The sequence below is a fragment of the Cervus canadensis genome, chromosome 1 (assembly GCF_019320065.1).
Source record: "Cervus canadensis isolate Bull #8, Minnesota chromosome 1, ASM1932006v1, whole genome shotgun sequence".
NCBI classification, from domain to species: Eukaryota; Metazoa; Chordata; class Mammalia; order Artiodactyla; family Cervidae; genus Cervus; species Cervus canadensis.
This window is the reverse complement of record NC_057386.1, coordinates 63,604,532-63,632,312: the sequence shown is the minus strand read 5'-3', so window position 1 is coordinate 63,632,312 and position 27,781 is coordinate 63,604,532. Positions and strand designations below refer to the sequence as shown.

At 38.7% G+C, this 27,781-nt stretch overlaps 1 protein-coding gene and 1 pseudogene across 3 annotated transcripts in view; one reads left to right on the top strand and one right to left on the bottom strand.

Moving 5' to 3' along the window:
• Window positions 1–27,781, top strand: part of MND1 (meiotic nuclear divisions 1) — an 82,808-nt gene that overhangs the window by 6,433 nt on the left and 48,594 nt on the right. For both annotated transcript variants that reach the window (XM_043484320.1, XM_043484310.1), the window contains exons 3-4: window positions 8,058–8,115; window positions 12,134–12,282. In XM_043484320.1, the coding sequence (XP_043340255.1) occupies window positions 8,058–8,115; window positions 12,134–12,282 (207 nt within the window). The remainder of the gene's footprint in view (window positions 1–8,057; window positions 8,116–12,133; window positions 12,283–27,781) is intronic.
• On the bottom strand, window positions 10,303–10,992 carry LOC122423387 (annotated as a pseudogene). Its single transcript, XR_006264145.1, has one exon. The product of XR_006264145.1 is annotated as an NADH dehydrogenase [ubiquinone] iron-sulfur protein 4, mitochondrial-like (transcript).

The following is a 27,781-nucleotide window of genomic DNA, read 5'->3' as shown; positions in this document are numbered from 1 at the left end:
AATTCCATGGACTCTACAGTCCATGGGGTTGCAAAGAGTCAGACACCACTGAGCAGCTTTCACTTTTCTGTCCAGACTGCCCTACCCTCTGGCACCGTAATTTTTTTTTAACTCTATGTTGGAACGTAGTTGACTGACAGTATTGTGTTAGTTTCAGGTACAGCAGAGTGATTTGTTTATACATATACAAGAATCTCCCTTACAGTACAAAAGGATAATAGCTTAAATGGACTCCTGTACACAATCCTGTGGGAGCATGAGCAGGCCACCCTAGTCTCAATGCAAATGGCTCAGGAAAGGCTTCACAGCACCTTTAAAACGGGAAGGATTTTGTTTGCTAAGCAGATGATCAGAGAAGTTGTGGACAGAAGAACCTTGTGTTACTGCTTGGTCTCACATCTTGTTTTTTTTCACATTAATTATGCTGCTGTATATTGACATATCTGGATATGAGATTTATTAATAGTAATAACAGCCCCAAAATATGTATTAAGAACTTAGAACAAGGTTGGAAACTTTTCTAGAATCTGTAGACATAACAGTGAAGTAGATGGACAAAGGAGCTTAGATTCTTATTTAGGGAAGCAGAAAAGTAATGCTAATGTTTTGATGTTGACAAAACAGGGTAACAGTATAATAGAGTCCAACGAGATGCAGGGGAGACACTGTTCTAAGTACTTTCCACATATGAACTCATTTAATCCTTAAAATTACCTCATGAAGTAACAGACTGCTTTATATTGTCCCTATTTTATAGATATAGCATCCAGAGGTATAAGAAGTTTAGCTGACTTGCCCTAGAGCTAGCAGATGATAGAGCTAAGATTCTGCCCTGTCTGTCTTGACTCCGGCATCATTAAACACTGGTATACTATTGACCTGGGCAAGGATTTGTTGAGGGAATGGTTTCAAGGGTTAACTTTTGCCATATAATCCTAGATTTTAAAACACATAATTCATTTTTTTTCACAATTTATGATGACTTTAATATCTAATTCCTGATAACAGTGCTTTCTAGATGTTTTTGTCATCTTGTGATGTCAAAGTATGTTGTGCCTCAGTTGTCAGATATTGATGCAAAGAAAATTATAACATGATTTGTAAATCTACAACTACAGCATAGAAATAACTGCCATGAATTGTTACCCCCTTTTGTTGATAACAATCTGTACAAATAGTTCAGTAATTTTAACATCATAGGTCTAGCCTATTTAAACTTGTAGATCGTGTTTTAGAGAAACTAACTTAATATTAAGACTTGGAGTATGGGAGACAGAGGGAAAATATGCTACAAATAAACTTGCTACAAGGCTTCTGGCTGGGTAAACAAGTATGAAATAAATCCACAGTCCCTTGTCTGCAGACTGAGTCCAGTAAGCCCTGAAAACTAAAAAGTGCTTTAACAAGCTAGCCAAACCTAACCCTGACTAACATAAGACAGCTAACATAAGACAGTCACGTATAAATGTTTATCTGAATATTTATATATTTTGCTGCAGAAATGTTCATATGTGGTATGTTGAAAGTGTTCTGCCATACACTGTATGTGTCTCATATTACCCCTTCTACACTTCAGAAAGTTTCAAAGTCAGGAACACAGCTTTCTCCAAAATTGTGACACTACCTGCAGACCCTTGAGTTTTACAGCTATCATCCACATATAAAAAATGGAATATACTTTGAAATGTCGAAGTAACCTAAGCCTTATCTTAAGTCTCTTGACTACGTTCATATCTAAATGCTTTAGAGCATACATTTTATAATTTAATGCCTAAATTTTATTAACCCAGTTATGGGCAGCTCCATATAGCATGGTGATAGTTCAGAGCTTATATATTATTTTTCTTCAGTGATTAAATGCAACTCATAGTAGAAGACTGCATACTTTAAATGAGGAAGGAGCGCTTCAAACACTTTTTCTATTTTTCTCAGTTTTCCACAGAATATTAATACCACTAAATTAATTTTAATTCTGCTAATGCATATTAGGCATGTACATCTTTCCTGCGTGTGATGCTAATGTAACAAAGATAAATAAGGCAGCAAAGGCCTTCCCTTAAGGAGGCCACTGATGCTTTTCTGCCTCTGAGAGACTTATCTTATTGTCCCCTTTCCATGGTCACGTATCAAAATCAGAGGAACATGGATTAATTAATCCATTCAGCAAATAAGCATCTATTAATTTCCAGGCATAGTTCTAGATACATTATTGAACAAAATAGAGAAAAAGCATACCATTTTTATAATTTAATATTTCAGTGACCCTGAGATTTCCTCAGTGTGGACAGGATGGGCTTCCCAGGTGGCTCAGTGGTAAAGAAATCACCTGCTAATGCAAGAGACGTGGGTCCGATCCCTGGATCAGGAAGATCCCTGGAGGAGGAAATGGCAGCCCACTCCAGTATTCTTGCCTGGGAAATCCCATGGACAGAGGAGCCTGGAGGGCTGCAGTCCATGGGTCATAAAAGGTCGGACAGGACTGAGCACACAGGCGCACATGGACGTCATGTTGGGTCTGCTGCAGTGTAGAATGAGCCACCAGACTGCTTCCCTCAGTTCTTCTCATTTCCAAGTCGGTTGGTCATTTATCTGTGTTATGGCTTCGGCATATGTATATAAGGACGCCTCCATTCACACACTGGAGAAGGCAATGGCACCCCACTCCAGTACTCTTGCCTGGAAAATCCCATGGATGGAGGAGCCTGGTGGGCTGCAGTCCATGTGGTCTCAGAGTCGGACAGCTTAGCAGCAGCAGCCATACACGTACATATTAATACATATGCACACACTCTGCCTCACTTGATAGCATTCTGTTGGTAACGTCATTGAAAAATATTATGATCTATAAGTTTTCAAATACTGCTGGGTAGTATCCAGTATAGAATATTATCTTGAGGCTCTGAAAGTTTAAATATGATGCCATACTATTTCATTTTTCATGTCCTTGCCGGAAAACTTCTGTTTTTAATATCAAGCTCACCATAGTGATTTCTTCTTGGATTGTACCTGACTTAGATTTAGAGTTCTTGACCCTATCCCTGACTTGTTGTGGAAACTTGCGTAAGTTAATGTTGCACATAAAATCAGTTAAGTAATGGTAGGTACAATTATGGTAGATGCAAATAATGATACTATAATGTAGGATTTTTTGAATGTGGTATGTTTTTCTACGGGAATAATGTCAGAGGTCCACCATTTGTGGTAGATCCAGTGACAGTCCTTTTACAAGGACTTACTGATGCAGCACATCTCGTTATTTGCATATATAGTGCTTTATTCCTATAATGGGTAAAAGGTAAAATAATTATAGTAGGTTTTTTAAAAGTAAATCTAAGGTTAGATTAATAAAAATTTCTCTTGTGATTTTGGTAGTGTCTATGTGTAAAAGTGTTTATGTATACATTTATGAGCTTTACTGAAATTTTTTTAGGTCTGGGGTAAACAATTCAACAGTATTTCTCAGACATTAATATATAAATATTCACCTCAAATGCACATAGCTGGTTAGCCATTTGTTTATGTTTTTATTTTTTTACGATATCTTCGTGTAATGTTGGGGCTTCCCTATAGCTCAGACAGTAAAGAATCTGCCTGCAGTGCAGGAGACCTGGGTTCAATCCCTGGGTCAGGAAGATCCCCTGGAGAAGGGAATGGCAATCCACTCCAGTATTCTTGCCTGGAGAACTCCACGGACAGAGGAGCCTGGCGAGCTACAGTCCAAGACTGTAGAGTCCAAGACTCTTGGAGTCACCAAGAGTCAGACATGACTGAGTGACTAACACTACTAATACAAGTATCTGTTCTTTTTCAAACTCTTTCCCCATTTAGGTTACTGCAGAATTTTGAGCAGAGTTCCCTGTGCTATATAGTGGCTCCTTGTTGGTTATCTGCTTTAAATATAGTGGTGTGTACATGTCTGTCCCAAACTCCAGTCTGTCCCTCCTCTCCACCCTTCCCGCCAGTAACCATACGTTTGTTCCCTAAGTCTGTGAGTCTCTTTCTGTTTTGTAAATAAGTTCATTTGAATCTTTTTTTTTTTTTAAGATTCCCCCTATAAGCAGTATCATATGATATTTATGACATTTGTCTTTCTTTGTCAGACTTATTTCATTTAGTATGATTATCTCTAGGTCTGACTGTGATGCTGCAAATGACATTATTTCATTCTTTTTAATGGCTGAGTAATACTCCATTGTATGTATGTACTACATCTTCTTTATCCATTCATCTGCCAGTGGACATTTAGATTGCTTCCATGTCTTCTTGGCTATCATAAACAATACTGTAATGAATATTGGGGTACATGTATCCTTTCGGATCATGTTTTTCTCTGGATGTATGCCTAGGAGTGGGATTGCTAAATCATATGGTAGCTCTATTCTTAGTTTTTTAAGGAACCTCCATGCTGTTTTCCACTGTGGCGTGATTATCTTTAGTTGTGTCCGCTTTTGCCTGAAAAAAGTAATGCTAACAGCTCACATCTGCTGCGCTCTTCTAGGCACACACCACTGTTCTAAGCACCTGGTGTATCTGATTGTATCACTTTTAACCCTCCGAAATCACTACTGTTATCTTCATTCTATAGACCTGGACTTCTGAGATAACAGCTTAAAATACCAGCCGTGTATCTCAAAAAAAGACATCTCAAATAAAGAAGTGATAGTACTAGGATAAAAACCCAGGGAGGATCATCTGATTATAAAGACAGTGCTGAATAAAGCTTCTTTCCATTTGTTAGCCTGTGTATGGTATAACATAGGGGTCCCCAACCTCCGGAGCTGGGCCATAGCAGGAGGTAAAGCAAGCGAACCTTCTGAAGCCTCGGCCGCCGCTCCCCGTTGCTCCCCGTTGCTCTCCTTTGCATGTATTACCTCCTAAACCCCATCTGTGTAGTAATTGTCTCCCGTGAAGCTGATCCCTGGTGTCAGAAGGCTGAGAACTGCTGGTGTAACGCATGGTGTGACGCCCCCTAGGCCTCCTTGCTTTACTCCAGGTGTCTGTGCCCGCCACTAGCAGGAAACACGTTTGAAGTTTCTGCTCCTGTGTGACAAAGCCAGGATTCAAACCCTGTCTCCTGGCTCCAGAGACTCTTCTTCACCATGTTGCAATATGGTGCCTTTTTTCATTTTCAGGTTAAAATCCAAACTTTCGACCTACAGAAATATTAATTTCCTATGTTTTATGTCTTGACAGGATCTTCAGAGTCTAGTTTGGCCCAATCTACTGGCTATTTTCCTTATTTACAAATAAGAAGTAGGTGGGGAAATGGCAAAATAGAATATGAAATTTAAAATAATGATAATATTCTCATTTTGGTTATGCAGACTCTCAGTAAAACAAATATTGTGAGTTTTTTTTTAAACTGTTTGCTAAGTGAAATCTTACTAATCTTCCTTACGAGCAATGACTTTTAATAAAAGTCATTGACAATCCAGAACAGAGCCTCATCTTAATAATGATGTAGGTGAGGATTATGATTATTTATTCTGCTGAGTTGAAATACTTTTCCTATGGTCTCAGAGCCAGAAAAGTAAATTTAATTCCTTCTAGGCAGTGGAAGACTGGGGAGATTATTTTGTCCTTTATGATATTGTTAATTTTCTCAAATACCAAAGTTGCTGTTTCTGATTAAACATTTTTCAACTCTGCTTTCTATAACATTAAGACATTGATGACTAAGATACTGTGACTATAACAAGTATTAGCAGGTTAAAGAAGTTCAATAATTAGTGAGTTTTTAATGTAAAGATAGAATTAATTGTATTAACTGACTGATTTCAATTCATATATTCCTATACATTTTCATTCATATGAATTGTTGTTGTTGTTTAGTCGCAAATTGTGTCCATCTCTTTGTGACCTCATGAACGGCAGCAGGCTGGCTTCCCTGTCCTTCACTATCTCCCTGAGTTTGCTCGAACTCATGTCCATTGAGTCGGTGATGCCATCCAACCATCTCATCCTCTGTCATCCCCTTCTCCTCCTGCCCTCAGTCTTTCCCAACATCACGGTCTTTTCCAATGAGTCAGCTCTTCCCATCAGGTGGCCAGAGTATTGGAGCTTCAGCTTCAGCAAAAGTCCTTCCAGATTCAGGGTTGATTTCCTTTAGGAATGACTGGTTTGATCTCCTTGTTCATATGAATACATACATTTATTCCTATTATATGTTTGTATATTCCTATTCATATTGACTCATATGAATACATACATAGATTTATTTGAAGTTGCTAATATAATAGAAAAAGAATTCTTTGCCTGTTATTCTTACTCTTAGGAAGAAGATGGCAACAGTACAGCTCAAAGACAGAGAACTGGCATCCGAAGTCTGTTTTACCTAATAGCTTTGTGACTTTAAACAAGTTATTTGATCTAAGAAGCAAAAGGCTAATAGTAACTTGCACCTACTTCACAGAGTTGGTATAAGGATTAAATGAAATAATCTATAAAACATTGGGATGCCCAGGTCATAAGTGCTTAATTAAAAGTTAATCTAGTATTATAACTGTGTGTCTTCAATGGTATCTTTATACATAGTTTTGATTTTGAAAGTTAGAACTGTTGTGTTCTTTTCTTTATTATCTCTCTTTAACGTAGGGGAGAACCAGTATTTACTTGAGGCCATTTTCTTCGTTCTCTTAAATGACCACACAGTTCTGAGGCTAGTTCTTTGCAAGCCTATTTATTTACACAGCAGCCCCACTGAGGCAATTGGTATGTCTGGGGCTGTTCCTTGATGACCACATATAGGCAGATGTCTCAATGCATTCATGTTCTTTTTCCAGAGAGTCTAAGATATTTGCAAATAGTTTGATTAATTGATTTTTTAATGCATAAAAGGCCTGAAGTTAGTAATTTATTGCATGTTCTCTGAGACTACAGAATTTTCTTTTAATAGTTGATCCCAGGTGTGCAAAATTTTGTTTCACAGTCTATTAATAGGACCAGTGACTTAGTATTTTCCTGAATTTACTAAATCTTAAGTGTAGTGAGATGGAGTTACCTTTTCCAACATTTTATTATTGAAGATGAGAGAATTTCACAGTGAACACCTATGTGCCCACCCTAGATTTCACCATTAACATTTTATACTCTACTTGCTTTATCACATAAACTCATCTGTCCGTTCCTTTACCCATCTGTCAGTTCATTTTTTTTGTGAGGGTTGTGTCTGGGGTACTGCTCTTTTGTCAGGTATGTTCTGTGAATATTTTCTTCTCGCCAGTCTTTTCAGTTTCTTATAGTGCCCTTAAATGAGCACAAATTTTAAATTTTTATGATGTCTAATTTCCATCCTGTTGAAGTTACCGGTTCAAGTTTATGTTGGGAGAAATGGATCGCAGATTTCCATAACAATAATCACAATAGTTCTAATTACTGAATACTTCAGTCTTTTCAAATGTTTCACTTCTGTTATCCAAGTTCTTTTGACCAGTTCAACCAAAGCTTATTACAGAAAGAAAGGAGTATTCTGCATAGATTTGTTTTTCCAGCCATAAGATTGAATATTCTATGTGTGTATCTTCCCCACAATGTTTTGCTTTGCATGTGATGGACATGTAGCATGTATAGGTTAATGATTGATAGGCAGCCATGAATGGCTGTTTTTCTTATTTAGGTGTAGCTCTTCCATGAAACCTTAAATGTAAACAAATCTTGACAGCTGTCTGTTTTAGTTAGAGCTGCTAAGTCTGTGATGTACTAAGCAAAGAACTATTTGTTTTCTGTAAATCAAAGTGTCAGAGAAACCAATTATCTCATGTTAACAAATGATTCATCATAACTAGATTTTATACTTCATTGGAAAGATGTTATGTTCTGCCCTCCAGTTACTTTAAGGGATTGTATGTTCATGGAAACTCTGTCCATTTTATGTTCTGTTGAAGGTATTGAACAAGATAATTACAATTTCTTCTAGCTCTAAAATTCTTGATGCTATTACACTGTTCATTTCCAGGTGTAGTTTTCTAATACAATATTTTATAAACATAATTATGGTGAATATATAGTAGAAAATAAATACATGTTTTTCATCTTTTTTTTTTAACTCTTTTAAACAGAAAGATGTATTTCAACTAAAAGATATGGAGAAGATTGCTCCCAAAGAAAAAGGCATTAGTAAGTATCAAAGATGGGCCAGAATGTTTTGATGAATACTGGTCATCTTTCCTGCAAATATTTCACTTCATGGAAGCATAAATTTCTAGAGATGAACAATGTTTGTTAAAGTCCTTATATAATGTTTCTAGGCCATGACCAAGATTCTTGTGTTTGGAGTATCTGCTCTAGGAAAACTAAGGTGGAATATACACGCATGCCTGTATGCACACACACACACATACATACATACACACCATTATACACAAGCCCATTTATGTGTATAATTTAGTTCAAAAGAAGTAAAACAGTTCATGTATGTTCTGGTATTTGTTAATGGGATTTACCTGGTGTGTAAGTGTTCTACAGCCGCTGTAACAAATTACTGTAACTTGGTGGTTTAGCACAGTGGAACCTTTATTCTCGTGTAGTCCTGGAGGCCAGAAATCTAAAGCAAAGCTGTCGGCAGGGTTGGTTCCTTCCGGAGGCTCTGAGGGAGTTTCCACCTCACGCTTCTCTCCTGGCTTCTGGTAGTTGCTGACCGTGCTTGGCTTATAGGTGCATCATTCCGATCTCCGCCTCTGCCTTCACATGGCCTCCCCCTTTTTTTCCTCCCCTTCTGTGTCTTATAAGGACACGTGTCATTTGGGACCCACCCTAAATCCAGGATAATTTTATCATGAGATCCTTAATTACATCTGTATAGCATGAGTTTGAGTAAACTCCGGGAGTTGGTGATAGACAGGGAGGCCTGGTGTGCTGCGATTCATGGGGTCGCAAAGAGTTGGACACGACCGAGCAACTGAACTGAACTGAGACCCTTTTCCAAAATAGGGTTGCATTCAGAGGTTCTGGGGTTTATCTTCGGAGGAGTCACTCTTAAGCCCATTATATATAATATATATATTTTTTAAACCTTACTTTCTGATTATATAAGCTATACATGTTTAACAGATTTGGAAGTTATATAAAGAATATAATAAGAATAAAGTTCATAATCCCTCTACTGAGATTACCACTTTCTTTTTAAGCTTTTCATTTTATATTGCTGTATAGCCGATTAACAATGCTGTGATAGTCTCAGGTGGACAGCAAAGGGACTCAGCCATATACACATACATGTATCTATTCTCCCGCCAAACTCCCTTCCCTCCAGGCTGCCACATAACACTGGGCAGAGTTCCATGTGCTCTGCAGTAGGTTCTTGTTGGTTGTCCATTTCAAATATAGCAATGTGTAGCAGCAAACATCAATTCATTCGCTGCCTCTATACCTTTCTGTTTGTAAGTTCATTTGTATCAGTTCTTTTTAGACTCCACCTATAAGGGATGTCATAGGATACTTCTTCTCTCTGACTGACTTCACCCAGTATGACACTCTCTAGGTCCGTCCATGCTGCTGCAGATGGCATTATTATTTCATTTTTTTTAATGGCTGGGCAAGATTCCATTGTATAAATAGTAACATGGTATATTTTGATGTCTTATTCTTAGGTTCTGTTTATGTGTTTGTGTTATATATCTGTCCATTTCTCTGAGAGGAAGCCATGCTGCAAATACCGTTTTGTGTTCATGTATTTTTTCATAAAACATTGTATCACCTATCTATGTCATTTGCTTTAAAAAAAAATGATCTACAGCATCTGTATTTCCTAATATTTTTTCTGTGACCACCCATTGTGCCATAACTTGCTTAACCCATTAGCTATTGTTGACCAGCTAGCTGTGTTCCCAAATTTTCTTGCTAAAGCATGCCATTCTTAAATTTTTTTCTAAATGACTTATTTTTTAAATGAGTATTTTTAGGTTCACAGCAAAACTGAGAGGAAGGGACAGCATTTCTCATGTACTTCCTGTCCCCCACACATACATAGCTTCCCTTGTTACCAACACCACTCACCATCAGGCATTTGTTACAATTGGTGAACCTGCATAGATAGATAGGTCATAATGACCCTGAATCCATAGTTTACATTAGTAATCACTCTTAGTGCTGTGCATGTCTGTGGGTTTGTGCACACGGATCCACCGTTATGATATCACAGAGTATTTTCCCTTCCCTAAAAATCCTCCGTGCTCTTCCGCCTAGTCATCCCTCCCTTCCCCCTGCCGAAAAGTTTTTTCCACATTTCATATTACTTCATTAGGAAATGTCCCTAGAAATAGAGTAGAAAAAGAGACTTGTATAGTTTTAGGCTTTTTATTTTTATTTTTTTGTAGTTTAAAGGTCAAATTTATTAAGAGATTAAGAGGTGTATTATACACAGACTATAAATACTGCACAGCTGACTTTATTCACAGTCACGCATAGAGATACAGTCCATGCCAACCTATTTTGTGGATACTCTTGTTCTTTTATTCCAAGAAGAGTTTGCACCATAAGACTTGGACTTAGGTTTCAGAACCTTTCTCTCCTCAACGTCTTAGCTCCATCCATTTGTTTCTGCAAAGGCAACTGCATCTTCTTTATACTGAAAGTCAGAACCAGGTTGGATAAGGGATCAGCTGTTGACGCCCAACCCATCAAAGGATTTTCCCATCTCTCTCTGGTATCAAACTCCATCTTCCATTTCTTTGTGTTGTTTACTCCAGACTGCATGTTATTGTGAGCAGGAACAAAGATCCTGGCTTTTCTAGTTTTGATATGCTCTTCTGGAACACCAGTTAAAGTAGTAATATCCAATATTCCATCAGCTGTTATGAGCTGCGTGTCTCGAGTTTGGTCTTGTGCCAGCCTCCACGTGGAAGTGCTCAACGACCTGGTCGAAACCTTGGAAACAGAAACGGCAGCTACAGTCACTACCCTTCTCCCCCACAACGCTTGCCTCAGCTCCAATTTTAGGCTTTTTAGATGGATTCTCAAATTGCCTTCAGGAAAGGCTATTATACTCAAATTCATTTCTCAGAACTGTTATTATTCTTAGAAGTCTTTGACATTTCATTTCAGTTTGTACTATTTTATGAATGAGGTTGACTGTTTTGCACTTGGTGGAGATTTTATTTTTTTTATTAAATCTTTTAAGTTTTTAATGAGTTTTATTAAATTTGGGGGTTTGCTCTAGGAAAAATTAAAATGGACTCTATGGATAATTTCTTGGTATAGTTCTATTAATAATAAATAAGAATGATCTATGAATTTATCAAACATTTGTGAAATATGACTTTGTATTTTTATATGGTATTTTTAAAACTCTTTTCTGATTTTCAGTCTTACCCCTAATTATAACATCCAGTTTATTTCTTTCTTTATTGCTTAATTTTTCATAGTAGTTTTCTTTTAGTTTCCTTAGCAAAAAAGGTAGTGCATGTTTATTATTGGAAAAAAGAAGAAAAACGAGCAAAAAGGAAATACAAATATTTCTCTTAACCTTACATTCTGCATAACTACTGTCATATTACTGAATACTGTCTTCTAACTTAGTTTTCTATATAATACATTTTGGATGTACATATATCCAAGCCATTAAATATTTTGTAAAGTAAATTTATTGAATGCATGGTATATTTACCCAGAATATCCTTTTAAGAGTTCAGTTATTGTACTAATTTCCAGGGTTTTGCTATGAAAAACAGTGCTTTAACACGCATCCTTAAGCATTATTTTCTTTAGCTAAATTTGTAAAAGTGGAATTTCTATGTAAGAGTTACACATAAATCTGTTTTTGCTATATTTTTCTACTATATTGAGGAGTACTTATATCTCTGAATCCTTTATTATAATGTTTAGTGTTTTAAGTAGCCAAAAAATCCTATCTCATGCTTTATTTTACATTTCTTCAATTATCAGTCAGTTTCACCACTTTTCTTGTTTATTGCCCATTCTTGTTTATTGCCCATGCATGTTTTATAGATGCTTATTGATGTATTTTACTTTTCTGTTGGAGTATTTCCCTTTTTTGTAATTATTTTTAAAAGCTCCTTATTTATTAACTTATTAACTCGATCTTTAATATTTATTGCAAGTGTTTCCCCAGTTATTAGCCTTTAATTTGATTTATGATGTGTCTTAATATGAAGTCTTTAAAAATTATCTCTCTTAGCTGCTATGTCAGTAAAAGAAGTCCTTCAAAGCTTGGTTGATGATGGTATGGTTGACTGTGAGAGAATTGGAACATCTAATTATTATTGGGCTTTCCCAAGTAAAGCTCTTCACGCCAGGAAACGTAAGTTGGAGGTTCTGGATTCTCAGGTAGGCCACCACAATTTAAAATAATAGATTTGTTTTTTAAGAAAGAAATTTGTTTTATTTAATCCTCTTCCTATTTAGTGGTTTCTGTTAAATTTTTAACGTGCATTATTTGACTCACAGTCTAAAGATAATCAAAATCTCTTTTTTTCCAAGGGGTGCAAAGACCTTAGAATGTTCTAACTCTCATCTCACATGCTGTGATATTGTTTTCTAGTATTTCAGTTCTTTTTAGGTTTACAGAAAAATTTGTGGGAGGGTACAGAGAGTTCCCAAATACACCCATGCAACCCCCCAACCAAATACACAGTTTCCCTTATTATTCACATCTTGTATTAGTGTGATACAGTTGTTACAGTTGACGAGCCAGTGTTGATACCTTATTATTCACTAAAGTCTGTAGTTTACATTAGAGGTGCATTCTTTGTGTTGTGCATTCTGAGTTTTGACAAATCTATAAATGTCGTGTATCCAACATTATAGTATCATGCAGTGTAGTTTCACTGCCCTAAAAATCTCCTTTGCTTTACTTATTTCTCCATCCTTTCCTCTCCTCTAGCCCTTAGCAACAACTGATATTTTTAAGGTCTCTAAAGTTTTGCTTTTTCTAGAATGTCATCTGGTTGGAATCATTATAGTCTGCAGGCTTTTCAGAAGAAAGAAGAGTGGCTTTTTTCACATAGTGTGCATTTTAAGTTTCCTCCATGCCTTTTGGTGGCCTGGTAGCTCATTTCTTTTGATTGATGAATGATATTCCATCCCATTGTATGTACCAAAGTTTGTTTACTCATTCAGCTATTGAAGGAACTCTTGGTCGTTTCCAAGAGTGTAGTTCAAGATTCCGTCACGTTTTGTTGAGCTATTTTGTATCCTTTTACAAGACTGATGCCATGAATTATCATGTAGAACTTAGGGTGCAGTGGTCCCCCCCTTATCTGAGGAAATACATGCCAAGACCCCCTGGTGGATGCCTGAAACCATGGGAAGTACTGAATCCTATGCAGGCTATGTTTCTTCTTATGTGTACATACCTGTGATGAAGTTTACCTTAGAAATTAGGCACAGTAAGAAATGAACAGCAACTAGTAGTAAAATAGGACAGTTATAACAATAACAATGTGAACATGGTCTCTCTCTGAAGACATCTTACTGTGCAGATTTAGTGCCCTTTCCATCTCAATGAAGCACTTGTCATGCCCTGTGGCTGTAACTTGTGCAGTTTGAGGTGCACAGCAGAACTCGCCCAGATTTCTTTTTCCTTCTTCACAGTTTCATGGAGAGAAGATGCATTCTCCGTCTGCAACCTCAGCATACGATTTTTTTCTCTCCTTATTAAGTTAAGAACTTTCACCTTTTCACTTAAAGGAAGCTCTTTGCAGCATCTCTTTAGCATATCTGAGTTGCGTGCATCGTGCTTTGGAGCCATGACCAAGTAGAATGATGGTCAGGTGAGCACAGGCACTGTGGTCCCTTGACAGTAACCCTGTAGGCTGCGGGAGTGCTAAGTGACTGACAGGCAGGATGTGCTGCCCGGAGTGACCGTGTCCCGTGCAGGGCGGGGCGGGGCAAGGCTTGTCACTGCTCAGGATAGCACGCGGTTTAAAACTTATGGAATTTTCCTTCTGGTATTTCCACACTGTACTTGACCACAGGTAACTGAAACCACAGGTAAAAGGGGACTATACTATATAGGCAAGGGATGCAATTTTAGGGAAAGTCCTGTGGACTTTTTTGGGAAGGGAGGATGAGTCCTGATTTTCTGGAAGGTAACAGTAACAGGAAAAGTTAATTAACAATAGTAAATTAATTTCTCTCTGGAGATTGCGTTGAGACTGTGTTTATTCACAGGAAAATCCTCCTGAAACACCACTTTTTAAAATGAAGCGCCTGTGTTCAACGTTATGGTGAACCTTCTTTCTGTCAGTGTTCTTAATTACAAGCAACACAAACTACCTCTGGTTAACATTAGCAGAAAAGAAATTTATTAAAAGATGTAAGATGGACTTGCAGAATCCCTGGGAAGGATGGACGCAGTTCTAAGAGTAGGCAGGACCTGAGGGAAGGTGCACGGCCAGACCCCTACTAGGACGCACCGTGAAGCCTTTCTGGTGAGGGCACTGCTGCTTCACACTTTGCACCCAGCTTGGCATTGCTGACCTCAGACGATAACCTCGGGTTTATGTGTATGTGTGTGTGTGTATCCTCTTTCAGATTGTTTTCTGAAGTGTTTATGTGTATGTGTGTGTTTATTACACAGCAGGACCTTGTTGTTTATGCTGCATTTTTTTCCTTGCTAGGAAGTAACATGCATATTCATCACTCAGCAGTTTTTTTAACTTGTGCAATTAAAAACTTTATATAAGGTGATTTCTTTTTAGGCCTTATTACATTTTCCTGTCTTCATGTTTTTTTGTTGTTCTTATCCCCTTTGAAAATTCCCTTGTCTTTCCTTTCTACTTAGTTCTAAATGTCCCTTCTCAGAGACTTTCTCAAGCTCCCTTAGCGTACTGTGTTCTTGCCCTTCTCTAAACCCCTGTAGTGTTTTTCGTCTTACCATAAATAAAATGTACAGCTTTGGCAAATATTTCTGGTTGTCCAATAAACATTTTCCCATTTTTCATTACTAACAAAACATTACTATGTTGAAGGAGCAGAAAACGTTAATCTTCCCAGAGTCCCTTGCATCTATGAATGGCAATGGGAAACAGATTTGATGAATGAGATGTAAGTGAAGAGTAGCTTTGCGATTTCTGGGAAAATGTTCACTTTCATGATCAAGGCAAACCCTTTCCTCTTTTCCATGATATGGACCTGAAATCATACTGTGCCGATGTCCCTAAGAATGGCCGGGCCTGAGTTGACAGGGCTCGGGTCCCTGGTGGCGTTTTGGCACCCTGAGCAGGCCTTGGACAGCCTCACCTCTGGACTTCACGTTGCATAAGAAAGTTAAGCCCCTGCTTCATCTAGTTTTAGCCAAATACTCTCTTTGCATTCTAAAAGGATGTATTCTAAGTGGATAAATTTGCTTTAAATATTTTTTTTAATTTAAATGTGACTTAGCTCATGTATTATCTGTTGCTGTGGAACAGAACTACATGCCCCAAAACTTCATGCCTTAAGGAAACAAACATTAGTATCTCACCATTTCTGTAGGTCAGGAATCCAGGCATGGTTTAGTTAGACTCCAAGCCTCACGTGAGGGGACTTCTCTGGTGGTCCAGTGGTTAAGGATCCGTCTTATAGTGCAGGGGACACAGGTTCAATCCCTGGTCTGGGAAGATCCCATGTGCTGTGGAGCAGCTAAGCCTGTTCCACAACAAGAGAGTTGGTGCACTGCAAGAGAGGCCCCGCGCAATGCAGCAGGTCTTGTGTGCCACAGCTAAGGCCTGACAAAGCCAAATAAATACATATTAAAAAAAGAAAAGTCTCACTGAGGCTGTGGTCAAACTCTTGGCCAGGGCTGTATTCTCATCAGAAGGCATGTCTGGGAGATTTACTTCTGAACTCAGACTTAATGGTTATTGGATTTAGTTCTTTGCTGGCTGTTGGACTGAGACCTTCAGTTCCTGAAAGTATTGGGCTGATGGCCTGAATTCCTTGGTAGCGTTTGTGCGTGGAGTGTCCAAGACAGAAGCCATAGGGGTTTTTGTAACTTAGTCTTGAAGGGACTCACCTCTGCCTCATTCTGTTCCCTAGAAACAGATTTAGTTCACACTGAGGGAGAGATTATACATGGGCATAAATACCAAGAGACAAGGATCATTGGGACCATCTTAAAGGATACATACCACAAATTTTTCATTCTTCTAACTTCCCAAATGTATAAATCTTTTTATTTGTTTTTAAAAATAGCTTTATTGAGGAATAATTGACATACCCAAACTCATACTTAAAGTTTATAAACTTAAGTTTTGACATATGTGTACATCCATGGAACCATCACCACAGTCAAGCTAAGGAGCATACCCATCACCCCTAGAATTTCTTCATTCCCATTCTCTCTTTCCTGCCTAGCCCCAATCCCTGACACACACTGCTTCCCCTACCCTGTTCCTCAGGCAACTGCTGATTTACTTTCTGTCATTATACATTAGTTTATATTTCCTACAGTTTTAGATCAGTGGATCGTGCAATACATACTCTTTCCTGCCTTCTTTTACTCAGCATAGCTAAGATATATCCATGTTGCTGTATATATTACTCATACATTTTTATTGTTAAGTAGTATTTTGTTGTATAGATTTACAACAGTTGTTTACCTGTTGATGGACATTAGGGGTTTTGTTTGTTCTAGTTTCGGGTTATTAGAAATAAAGCTTCTATGAATATGTATATATGTCTTTGTATAGACATATGTTTTCATTTATATTGGGTAAATACCTAGGGACAGAATGGCTGGATCATATGGTAGGGGTATGATTAGCTTTTTAAGAGATTGCCAGATGGTGTTCCAAAGTGTCTGCGCCATTTTCCATTCCTACAGCAGTGTGTGTGTTCTGGTCTCTCCATATGCTCACTGATACTTGGGATGACACCCCTTCTAGTAAGTATGTAGTGATATCTTGTAATTTCCATTTCTCCAGGTTAGTTCTTTGCACATTCTAGATACAAATCCTTTATCAGATAACTGCTTTCCAAATGTTTTCTCCCGGTCTTTGGTTGTCTTTTCATTTACTTAACTGTGTTTAGAAGAGCCGATATTTTAAGTTTAAAGGAAGTTCAGTTTATCTATCAACTTGTTTCTTTATGGTTTGTGTTTCTGGTGTTGTATCTTACCTTCTTCCAGACAGTTATTCATGCCTGAAATTAGGCCTAACAAGTGCTAATTAAGCATTTCTTTTTTGACTTTGTAAACCAGAGATAATCTGGAGCATTGTATGCTTTTTATTTCTTTGCCTCATTTAGCAAGTGAAGGAATTTTGCAAAAAAGTAAGCAAGAGATTCTTGCTAGTATAAAGAATCTATTTTTAATAAGTGAACTTAATATCATTGTTTATTCTCAATAAGGGATAGAATGTTCTAATTAGTTTCTGTCAATATTTTCCTCTCCCTACTGGTTTGAAAGTTGGGATCCAGTGTTTTTTGTGACATACTCCTGTTCCCAATGCCCCATTTACAAGCTGGAGATCAAAGCTTAATTTCATGCACTTGCTCCAGAAATCACAGTTAAGTCAGAGGCCATCACATAGGTCCTATACCTTCTGTTCTCAGCTCTGCAGAGTGAGATTTTGACATGTCATTCATAAAAGATTGATAGCGTTTGGCATTTGCAGTTAATAACTTTTTTTAAGAAACAAAAACAGTACCGTTTCACTGACCTAAACCTACTTTATTTTTTCACTGAAATTTGAGAAGGAATGCCAGTATCATACTATGCCCCTCAACTATGGTTCTGAAGAGAGCTTATCATTTTAGAGAAACAGAAAGGCTTAATGGGAAGAGAAGTAGTTAGAAATCAAACATGGATTGAAATCACAGTTTTAACTTTTTGCTAGTTGTAAGGATCTTGGAAAAGTTTCTTAAGCTTTTAAAGCCTTAAAGTTTCCCAAATTTGTAAAAAAAAAAAAAAAAAGAGAGAGAGAGAGATTATACTTACTTCAAAGGGTTGTGTGGATTAAGTAGTATATGTAAAGTGCCAGTGTACATAGGCACTCAGTGTATGGTGGCTGGAGGTTTGACTAAATTAGTACTCATCTCAGAGTATATACGCTAAGTTTATTTGCTCAATCAGAAAAAGTATTTGAGGGTCTACTGTGTGCAAAACATTTTACCAGACTGGAGGTAATTCAAAAAAGTAGAAATGAGTATCTTTACATGCTTTACTAAGAAAGAACCTGTAACCTGTGCTGAAGATAAGATACAATACACATGAAAGAGTGAAATGAAGAGTGAAAAGTATTAAGTGGCTGACTGCCGGATGAGCGATAGAGATTAAAAGTATTGCAAGAAGAGGTCATGGGATTTATATATAGACGTCACTGTTAATGTTGAATTGAAGCAGATTCCAAATTCAAGGCTGCACTGAAAGATCAGTTTGTTCAACATATTGCCAAAGTAAAATGTTAACTTCTTTTGAGTTTCTTGTTAATTACTTCCAGATTAGCGAGAGGGAGCTCTTAGTTTCCCCCACCACCCCCATCATTCTGTTCTGCTTTGGTTCTGCCAGTGATTCCAGTTAGGTACAGAAATGTACTTGTCTCTTGAGAATGGGCGATTTTTGTAAGTCTGAAAATTAAATCAGGAAACATTTTTCTGTCTTGCCTTTAGGTTGTATGTGTTGCTCACTATTAAAGACAATCTAAAAGCCTCATGGTTATAATTTTTGTTTCTCTAAGATAGCAAAGAAGCTATCAACTGCGTGTGGGTTGCATTCACTGCTTCTACAGAAACACTGTGTGCCTCCTCTGTATATGTGTGGTACTAAGTTCTTTGAGCAATATAAAAAATGATAAAATGTGTGTTTCATGTTGAGATAATTTATATTTACTTGGTAAGGCAAGATAAATACTTTATACAGTTAATTAACTTTTAATGAAAAGACATTGTTAATTAACTTTTATGAAAAAAAAAAGTCTATATAGTTAAGGAAAAGTTATTAGAAATGGTTCTTTTGAGCTGAAAGTTGCCTCAGTGTACATGGATGGAGAAGATTACTGAGGGGGACAGAGGGAGCCACTGATGTTCTTGATGATGATAGCCAGACTTGACTGAGCAGTCAGTCAGGGAGTTTTAAGAGTTTGTCTTAGTCCATTCAGGCTGCTGTAACAAAATGCCACAGATTGGGTAGCTTATAAACAACAGAAATTTATTTCTTATAGTTCTGGGCTGGAAGTGAATGACAATTAGAAGAAACAAAAGATGTGAGGTTAGTCTTAATGAAAACAGTCCGCTGACTTGGGGTTCCGTTAGTGCTGCTGCAAGCCTGTGTAGCAGTTCTTAACTGATGTTTCATATTTAAAGGGTCAGAATTACGGAAATCATACTCTTTCTTTTGTTTTCTTGCTCTGCTGAGGCCTTCCTTAGTTCTTCATCCAAGTTCTGATTGCAGCCCATTTATTACTAGTGGAAGGTAGTTTGGGGGTCAGGTTTTCTAGGAGTCAGTTTATGACCAGCATTTCATTTTGAAATCCACACTAAATGGGGTTTCAGACACAGGGTATGGGTTTGGGGAGACACTAAGAGAGTCTCAGGATAATTTTTTTAAATTTTACCAGTTTTTAGAAATGAGTAAAGATGTGCTGCCAACTCCATGGGAAGTTAAAACTATTTTAAGTCAAAAAATACATTTAATACACCTAACCCACCAAGCGTCATAGTTTAGCCCAGCCTATCGTATAAGGACTCAGAACATTTAAACACTAGCCTACAATCGGGCAAAATCATCTGTCACAAAGACTTTTATAATAAAGTGTTGAATATCATATATAATTTATTGAATACTGAAAGTGAAAAACAGAAGTGTTCTCTGGGTACAGAGTGGTTGTAAGTGTGTTGGTTGCGTACCCGGGGGATGACGTGGCTGACCGGAAGCTGTGGCTCACTGCCGCTGTCCAGCATGCAGCGTCGCGGGGAGTGTGTATTGCCTGTCGCTAGACCGGGACAGGAACCGAACTCCAAGCTCCAAATATGGTCTCTACTGAATGTGGACTGCTTTTGCACCATCATAGAGTTGTAAAGTCATTAAGTCAAACCATCTTAAGTTGGGAACCATCAGTATATAAAATCATTTATTGCTAAAACTGAGTGGATAAAGAATAGGTCCACTCGAGCTGTGTGGACAACTTGAAATGTTTTTGAATAAAAATACCTCTGTTGAAATTCGTTCAGTTCAGTAAATGTGTAGTGAATGCTTGCTGTGGCAGGCGTTGTGACTGAGGGGGGCTAATAGTGAATAAGGTAGCTCCGGTCCTCCAGGACCTCACCATCTGGTGAGGAGAGACCCCGGTCACCAGACCCCGGCCACATAATGGGATAATGTACAGCATGGGGGAGGATGGTAGAGGGTGAACGTTCTGCTGAGGAAAGGCTTTACAGTTAAGGAAGGAAACATTTAGGTTTGTTCTGGAAAGGGGTGAGTCCAGAAGGGAGTCGAGGGTGAAGGACATTCTGGGTACAGAGACCCGTATGTTAACGTAGTGGAGCACAGTGGCTTACGAGAGTGGACTCTAGACCCAGACTCTAGGCTCAAATCCTACTTCTTCCATTTACTGGAAACATCTTGTGTCTCTGTTTTCTCTATTAAGTGGTCCTAATATTTCCTACTTCACAGGTTGGTTGTGACAATTAAATGTGTTGTATATAACTGCCTACAACAATGACTAATCCATAGTAAGTGCTTTAACTTGTTCTTATATGCCAAGACAGGATAGATATGTGTAGAACTGCATAATATATGAGAAAATCTTGACTTGTTTTGTACTGCTCAGTTGAATGTGAGGGGTGAGTGTTGTTATTGTTCAGTCGCTAAGTCATGTCCAACTCTTGCAACTCCATGGACTTAAGCTCACTGGGATCCACTGTCCTTGTGATTTCCCAGGCAAGAGTACTGGAGTGGGTTGCCATTTCCTTCTCCAGGGGATCTTCCCAACCCAGGGATCAAATTTGCGCCTCCTGCATTGACAGACAGATTCTTTACCACTGACCCACCAGGGAAGCCTGATAGTGAAGGGCTCTGTGTCTGAAGCTGAAGAATTCTGAGTAGGGAAGTGAAATGATCAGAGCCTTATGTAAGAAAGATGCTTCCATTGGCAGTATGGAGGCTACGTAGGGGTGTGCACTGTGCAATTATCCCGCTAGTGGCCGTCCCAGGCCCACTCTGCTCCAATAAAAGGGCTTTTTTGCCCCTCCTGTGCCATGATGGTATGGATGGTAACCTGTGGGGCTGCTTCTTCCCGGGGTTCTAGATAGGAAGTGGTGGATTTTCTCTATTCCTGTGCCCTCCAGGTTTTCTAGGGGCTCTGTAGTTGCACTCCTCTTTCTGTGGTTGTAGCTAATCTTACAGTACCAAAGAGGGTAAATCAGGGCCCTTCTCAGAAACTCTCAACAGTGTCTAAGTTCTTCCTTTCCTCCTAGACTCTCCTGCGTCTCTGTCTTCAATTTGTCATTTGAAGAGGACAGAACAGGACTGGTTCTGGCTGGTCTTACATTTTTCTGGCCTAAACCTAGACTTTGACTTTTGGAAAAAAAAAAAAAAGAAAAAAAATCTCATGGATCCTCTGTGTGCTGTCACTGAAGTTTGTTCAGGCTCAGCTAGAGCATTTATTACTCTTGTCGTATTTACACATCTCTCTCTTGTATTAGGTATGTGTCTCAGACATAAGATAAACGCCATATCTTCAATTTTCTCTTCCCCAAACCTAATACTAATCCTAAGCAGGCATTTAATCATGTAAACAAATGAGTGAATGAACACATCAGACAACTAACCAGCTTCTAAACCATCTTATCAGCCTGAAAGTTGATGTTTAATGAAAATGTTTGGTAAAGAATGCTTTTGTCTAGAAATAAATGGAACATCTGACTAACAGTGGCTTAAATAAATGGAAGTTTATTTTTCTCACATTAAATCAAAAGGTAGGTATCTGTTAATGTTGATCAGTGTTTCGCTGGTATCCGTCAGCATCTTTGGGGTCCCTTATGGTTATGAGATGGCCACCATAGCTATTCTTGTCATAGCTGAAGAATGATATGGCAGAGGGGAAAGGGAAGTGACAGGAATGTTGTCTCTTAACAGGAATACGAAAGAAAACTTTCTCAGACCTCTCCAACAGACTTTGGCTTAAATCTGTAGACTGAAACAGTGTCTCTGTAAACACTGTAGTTTCCTCTCTATAGAGGAAACTAGGAGTGGAAGTGGGTAGGGGAGGAAGGAGGTTGGGAATGGCTTAGATGACTCAGTCAACTGAAAGGATTGCAGGCCTAGTATTATAAATAGGATGCTGTTTTATGAGAGTGTAAAGTTCTGTAACTGCAGCACAGTTGATCAGATAGTAGTGTTTAATGGTAATGTAGTCTGTTCGCAGTGAATATGTGAGCTGTACAGAAAACATTCTGCTTTATCGTTGACTTTTTTCCCTTTGGTTGCAGGGCTGATACAGGGCATCAACAAAATAATATTTGCATTTTGACATTTCCTTTCAATAGAGAAATACTTGGCCAGTTTCTTACTTGAACAGATAATCCCTTTTTTGCTATTTTAGATGTGAAAGTGAAAGTCGCTCAGTCTGTCCGACTCTTTGCAACCCCATGTACTGGAGCCTGCCAGGCTCCTCTATCCATGGAATTCTCCAGGCCAGAATACTGGAGTGGGTAGCTGTTCCTTCTCTAGGGGATCTTCCCAACCCAAGGATCGAACCCAGGTCTTCTGCATTGCAGGCAGATTCTTTACCATCTGAGCCACCAGGGAAGCTGCACAAATACATTTTTGTTGATGTGGTCACATTTTGTCTACCGAGATTTTTCTTTTTTTAAGTATCAGAGACTCTTATTTGTTTTAGAAATCTTAGTTTCTTCATTGAAAGGTTTTTCTTTATCAAAAATACCATTTATTCTCATCCTTTGTTTCATAGCATTAATGTTAAGTAACTGCTATATATATAGCTCAAAATGTAGTTTTTTATAAAGAAATATTTTGAAAATCTAGTTTGGCTGTGCTGGGTCTTTGTTGTTGCAGGCAGGCTTGCTCTAGTTTTGGTGAGCAGGGACTAATCTATAAATATATATTATATTTATAATATATAAATATAAAATATAAAGGACTCTAAAGAAAGCTGAGCCCCGAAGAATTGATACTTTTGAACTGTGGTGTTGGAGAGGACTCTTTGAGAGTCCCTTGGACTGCAAGGAGATCCAACCAGTCCATCCTAAAGGAGATCAGTCCTGGGTGTTCATTGGAAGGACTGATGCTGAAGCTGAAACTCCAGTACTTTCACCACCTGATGCGAAGAACTGACTCTTTGAAAAGGCCCTGATGGTGGGAAAGATTGAAGGCGGGAGTAAAAGGGGACGACAGAAGATGAGATGGGTGGATGGCATCACCGACTCAATGGACATGGGTTTGAACAAGCTCTGGGAGTTGGTGATGGACAGGGAGGCCTGGTGTGCTGCGGTCCATGGGATCGCAAAGAGTCGGACGCGACTGAGCGACTGAGCTGGGGCTGCTCTCTGTTTGCGGCACACGGGCTTCTCATCGTGGTGGCTTCTCTTGTTGTGGAGCAGAGGCTCTAGAGCATGTGGGCTTCTGTGATCGCGACTCACAGGCTCAATAGTTAGCACGCACGGGCTTAGTTGCTCTATGGCATATGGATTCTTCCCGGATCAGGGACAGAACTGATGTCCCCTGCATTGGCAGGTGGATTGTTAACCACTGCACCAGCAGGGAAGTCCAGAATATAAGGGTTTTTTTTTCCCTTTAAGTTACCTCACTTGAAGTTGTTCTGGACATTGTTTATTTAGAATGTTGACAAATTTAATGTATTAGTATGGTGCCCAGAAGGACAGGATTTTCAGTGAAAAACATAAGCCTTTGATATCCAGATGAGCTGGATTAAACCAGCAGCATTGCCATTTACTACCTGTCAAATTACCCGGTCTTTCTGGATCTCAGTTTCTTAATCTGTAAAATGGCAATATCAAAACTTCCAATGAGGTCCTGTGTGTGCTGCCTCCTCTCCAGGCCTAGCTCTCTGGAGGCCGTCAGTGGCAGCTGCTGTAACAGGTAAGTACTCCTGACAGTGAGGAGCACTCAGAAACCGGATGGCATTTGTAGTTTGTTGCTCATCACTGCTTTTATTTACTTGAAGGAAGGGAAGAGAAAATGAAGAAAGTGACAAAACGTTTTTGAAGTGAAATTACTTGCTGCTTTAGTTAAGATTATCAAGTTATATTCAGTTTATTAAAGTGTTTATTTTGTAGAAAATAGTTCAACTTTCTCCCTCTTAAAAAAACAGTTTTATATTTATCTCTCGCTTACTGGCCCCATATACCTTTGTTAATGGGAGAAGAATTCCACTGTTTTGCAGTGGTAAGCCAGCGAGTCACCACCTAGTGGCACAATCACATTATAAGTTTCCTAACTATATTTAACCAGCATTCCAAAATGGACTTTTCTTATCCAATAAAACTATATCTGTAGCCAATATTTACTATATTTATAGCCAATAAAACTATATACTATATAAGTAATATATCAAATTCATGCCAGTTTTTCTCAGTGGACATTCTATTTTGATTGTATTGGGCTATAACCTTTTCAAGTAATTTTTAATCAGGATTAAAAGTCACCACTAAACATTTTAATGATTCCATTCTTGATTTATAATTTTTGGTATCTCTTTCAAAAGATAAGAAAGAACGTTTTATTTTTGTGGCATTTGATATCTTTAAGTTCACAAATTTGTAAAAAAAAAAAGTTGGCAACTTTTCATTTCTCCTCTTTAATAAGTTAAATTACAAAACTACTTACTACTTACTATTTGTAGTTCTTAAGTAAAATTACCAGTTCTTTTAGGAATTTTGATATTACTGCCTTGATGGAAAAGATTAAGAGCATTAGGTCTTAGCTTTTCAAACTTTTCATATGGATATTTTTAAACCTACTACCTTTCTTCACCAAGGCCACCTGTGCTTGATCATACCTTATGGCAAGTCTGTGTGTTTTCCATTGATGAGCACTTATGTTGCTTCCATATCTTGGCTATTGTGAATATTGCTACAATGAACATAGGGATGCATATATCTTTTTGATTAGTAATTTGGTTTCTTTGGAGAAATACCCAGAAGTGGAATTGCTCAGTTGTATGGTAGTTCTAGTTTTAATTTTTTGAGGAAACTCCATACCATTTTTCAATAGTGGCAGTGCCAGCTTACATTTCCACCAACAGTGCACGAGGGTTCTCTTCTCCATGTCCTCAGTTCAGTTCAGTCGCTCAGTTGTGTCCAACTTGTTGCGACCCCATGTACTGCAGCACGCCAGGCCTCCCTGTCCATCACCAACTCCCAGAATTTACCCAAACTCAGGTCCATCGAGTCAGTGATGCCATCCAACCGTCTCATCCTCTGTCGTCCCCTTCTCCTCCCGCCTTCAATCTTTTCCAGCATCAGGGTCTTTTCAAATGAGTCAATTCTTTGCAGCAGGTGGCCAAAGTATTGGAGTTTCCGCTTCAGCTTCAGCCCTTCCAATGAATATTCAGAACTGATTTCCTTTAGGATGGACTGGTAGGGTCTCCTTGCAGTCCAAGGGGCTTTCAAGAGTCTTCTCTAACACCACAGTTCAAAAGCATCAATTCTTTGGTGCTCAGCTTTCTTTATAACTAACTAGACAGACCTTTGTTGGCAAGTAATGTCTCTGCTTTTTAATATGCTGTCTAGGTTGGTCATAACTTTCCTTCCAAGGAGTAATTGTCTTTTAATTTCATGGCTGCAATCACCATCTGCAGTGATTTTGGAGCCCAGAAAAATAGTCAGCCACTATTTCCACTGTTTCCCCATCTATTTGCCGTGAAGTGATGGGACCAGATGCCATGATCTTTGTTTTCAGAATGTTGAGTTTTAAGCCACCTTTTTCACTCTCCTCTTTCACTTTCATCAAGAGGCTCTTTAAGTTCTTCTTCACTTTCTGCCATAAGGGTGGTGTCATCTGAATATCTGAGGTTATTGATATTTCTCCCAGCAATCTTGAATCCAGCTTGTGCTTCATCCAGTCCAGAGTTTCTCATCATCCTCACCACACTTATTTCTTATGTTTTCGATGATACCATTCTGACAGGGGAGCGGTGATACTGTCTTGTTAAATGGCTGCTCTGGTCTTGGCTGCTGCAGGTGGGCCTTCTCCAGTTGTGTCGAGCAGGAGCTACTCTCTAGTTGGGACGCACAGGCTCAGTAGTTGTGCAGGGGCTTTGTTGCTCCATGGCATGTGGGATCTTCCTGGGCCAAGGATTGAACCCGTGACCCTTGGGTTGGCATGCAGACTCTACCACTGAGCCACCAGGGAAGCCCTCACTGTGGTTTTGATTTGCATTTCTTTAATGATTAGTGATTTTGAGCATCTTTTCATGTGTCTGTTGTCCATTTGTATATCTTCTTTGGAAAATTATCTATTCAGATACTCTGCTCATTGAGTTATTTGTTTTTTAATATTGGGTTATATGAGTCTTAGGATCTTCCCTGTAGCTCAGACAGTAAAGAATCTGCCTGCAGTACAGGAGACCCAGGTTTGATATCTGGGTTGGGAAGATCCTCTGAAGAAGGGAATGGCAGTTCACTCCAGTATTCTTGCCTGGAGAATCCCATGGACAGAGGAAACTGGCAGGCAAGAATCCCATGGACAGAGGAGCCTGGTGGGCTACAGGCCGTGGGGTCACAAAGAATCAGACATGACTGAGCGACTAACACTACTATATGAGTTCTTGTTATATTTTGGATAGTAACCCTTTATTGGATATGTCCCTCATAGCTCAGTCGTTAAAGAATCTGCCTACATTGCAGAAGACCCAGGTTTGATTCCTGGGTCAGGAAGATCCTCTGGAGAGGGAAATGGCAACCCACTCCAGTATTGTCACCTAGAGAATCCCATGGACAGAGGAGCCTGGCAGGCTGCAGTCCATGGGGTTGCATGAATTGGACATGACTTAGCGACTAAACCACCACCGTTGGATACATCATTTGCAAATATCTTGTCCCATTTAGTAGGTACCCTTTTCGTTTTGTTGCTAGTGTCCTGCACTGTGCAAAAGCTTTTTAGTTTGATGTAGTCCCATTTGTTTATTTTTGCTTTTGTTTCCCTTGCCTGAGGAGACATATCCTCCCCAAAAATCTTTCTAAGATTGATGTCACAGAGCATATTGCTCATGTTTTCTTTTAATAGTTGTATGGGTTCGTGTTTTACATCTAAGTTTTTCTGTTTATATGGTATGAAAAAGTTTTAGTTTGATTCTTGTATATGTAGCTATCCAGTTTTCTGAGAGCACTTTGCAAAGAGATTTGTCTTTTCCACATTATGTATTCTTGCCTCCTTTGTCACAGATTAATTGACCGTAATTGCATGGATTCATTTCTGGTCTGTCTGTTCTGTTCCATCTGGAGGAGGGTAGGCCACCCACTCCAGTGTCCTTGCCTGGAAAATTGCATGGACAGAGGAGCCTGGTGGACCACAGTCCACAGAGTCACAAAAAGCTGGACACAACTAAGCACACACAAACACATTTTGTCCATTGATCTGTGAGTCTGTCTTTGTGGCATACTCTTTTGATTACTGTAGCTTGGTAGTGTAGTTTGAAATAAGGGAGCATGGTGCCTCTAATTTTATTCTTTCTTAAGATTGTTTTGACTCTTTGGGCCTTTTGTGTTTGTTTGTTTTAACAAATTTTGGAATTATGTATTCTAGTTCTGAAAATTGCCAATGGTATTTTGATATTTATTGCATTGAATCTGTAGATTGCCTCGAGTAGAATGGTCATTTTAACAATATTCTTCCAGTCCATGAGCATGGTATATATTTTGTCCA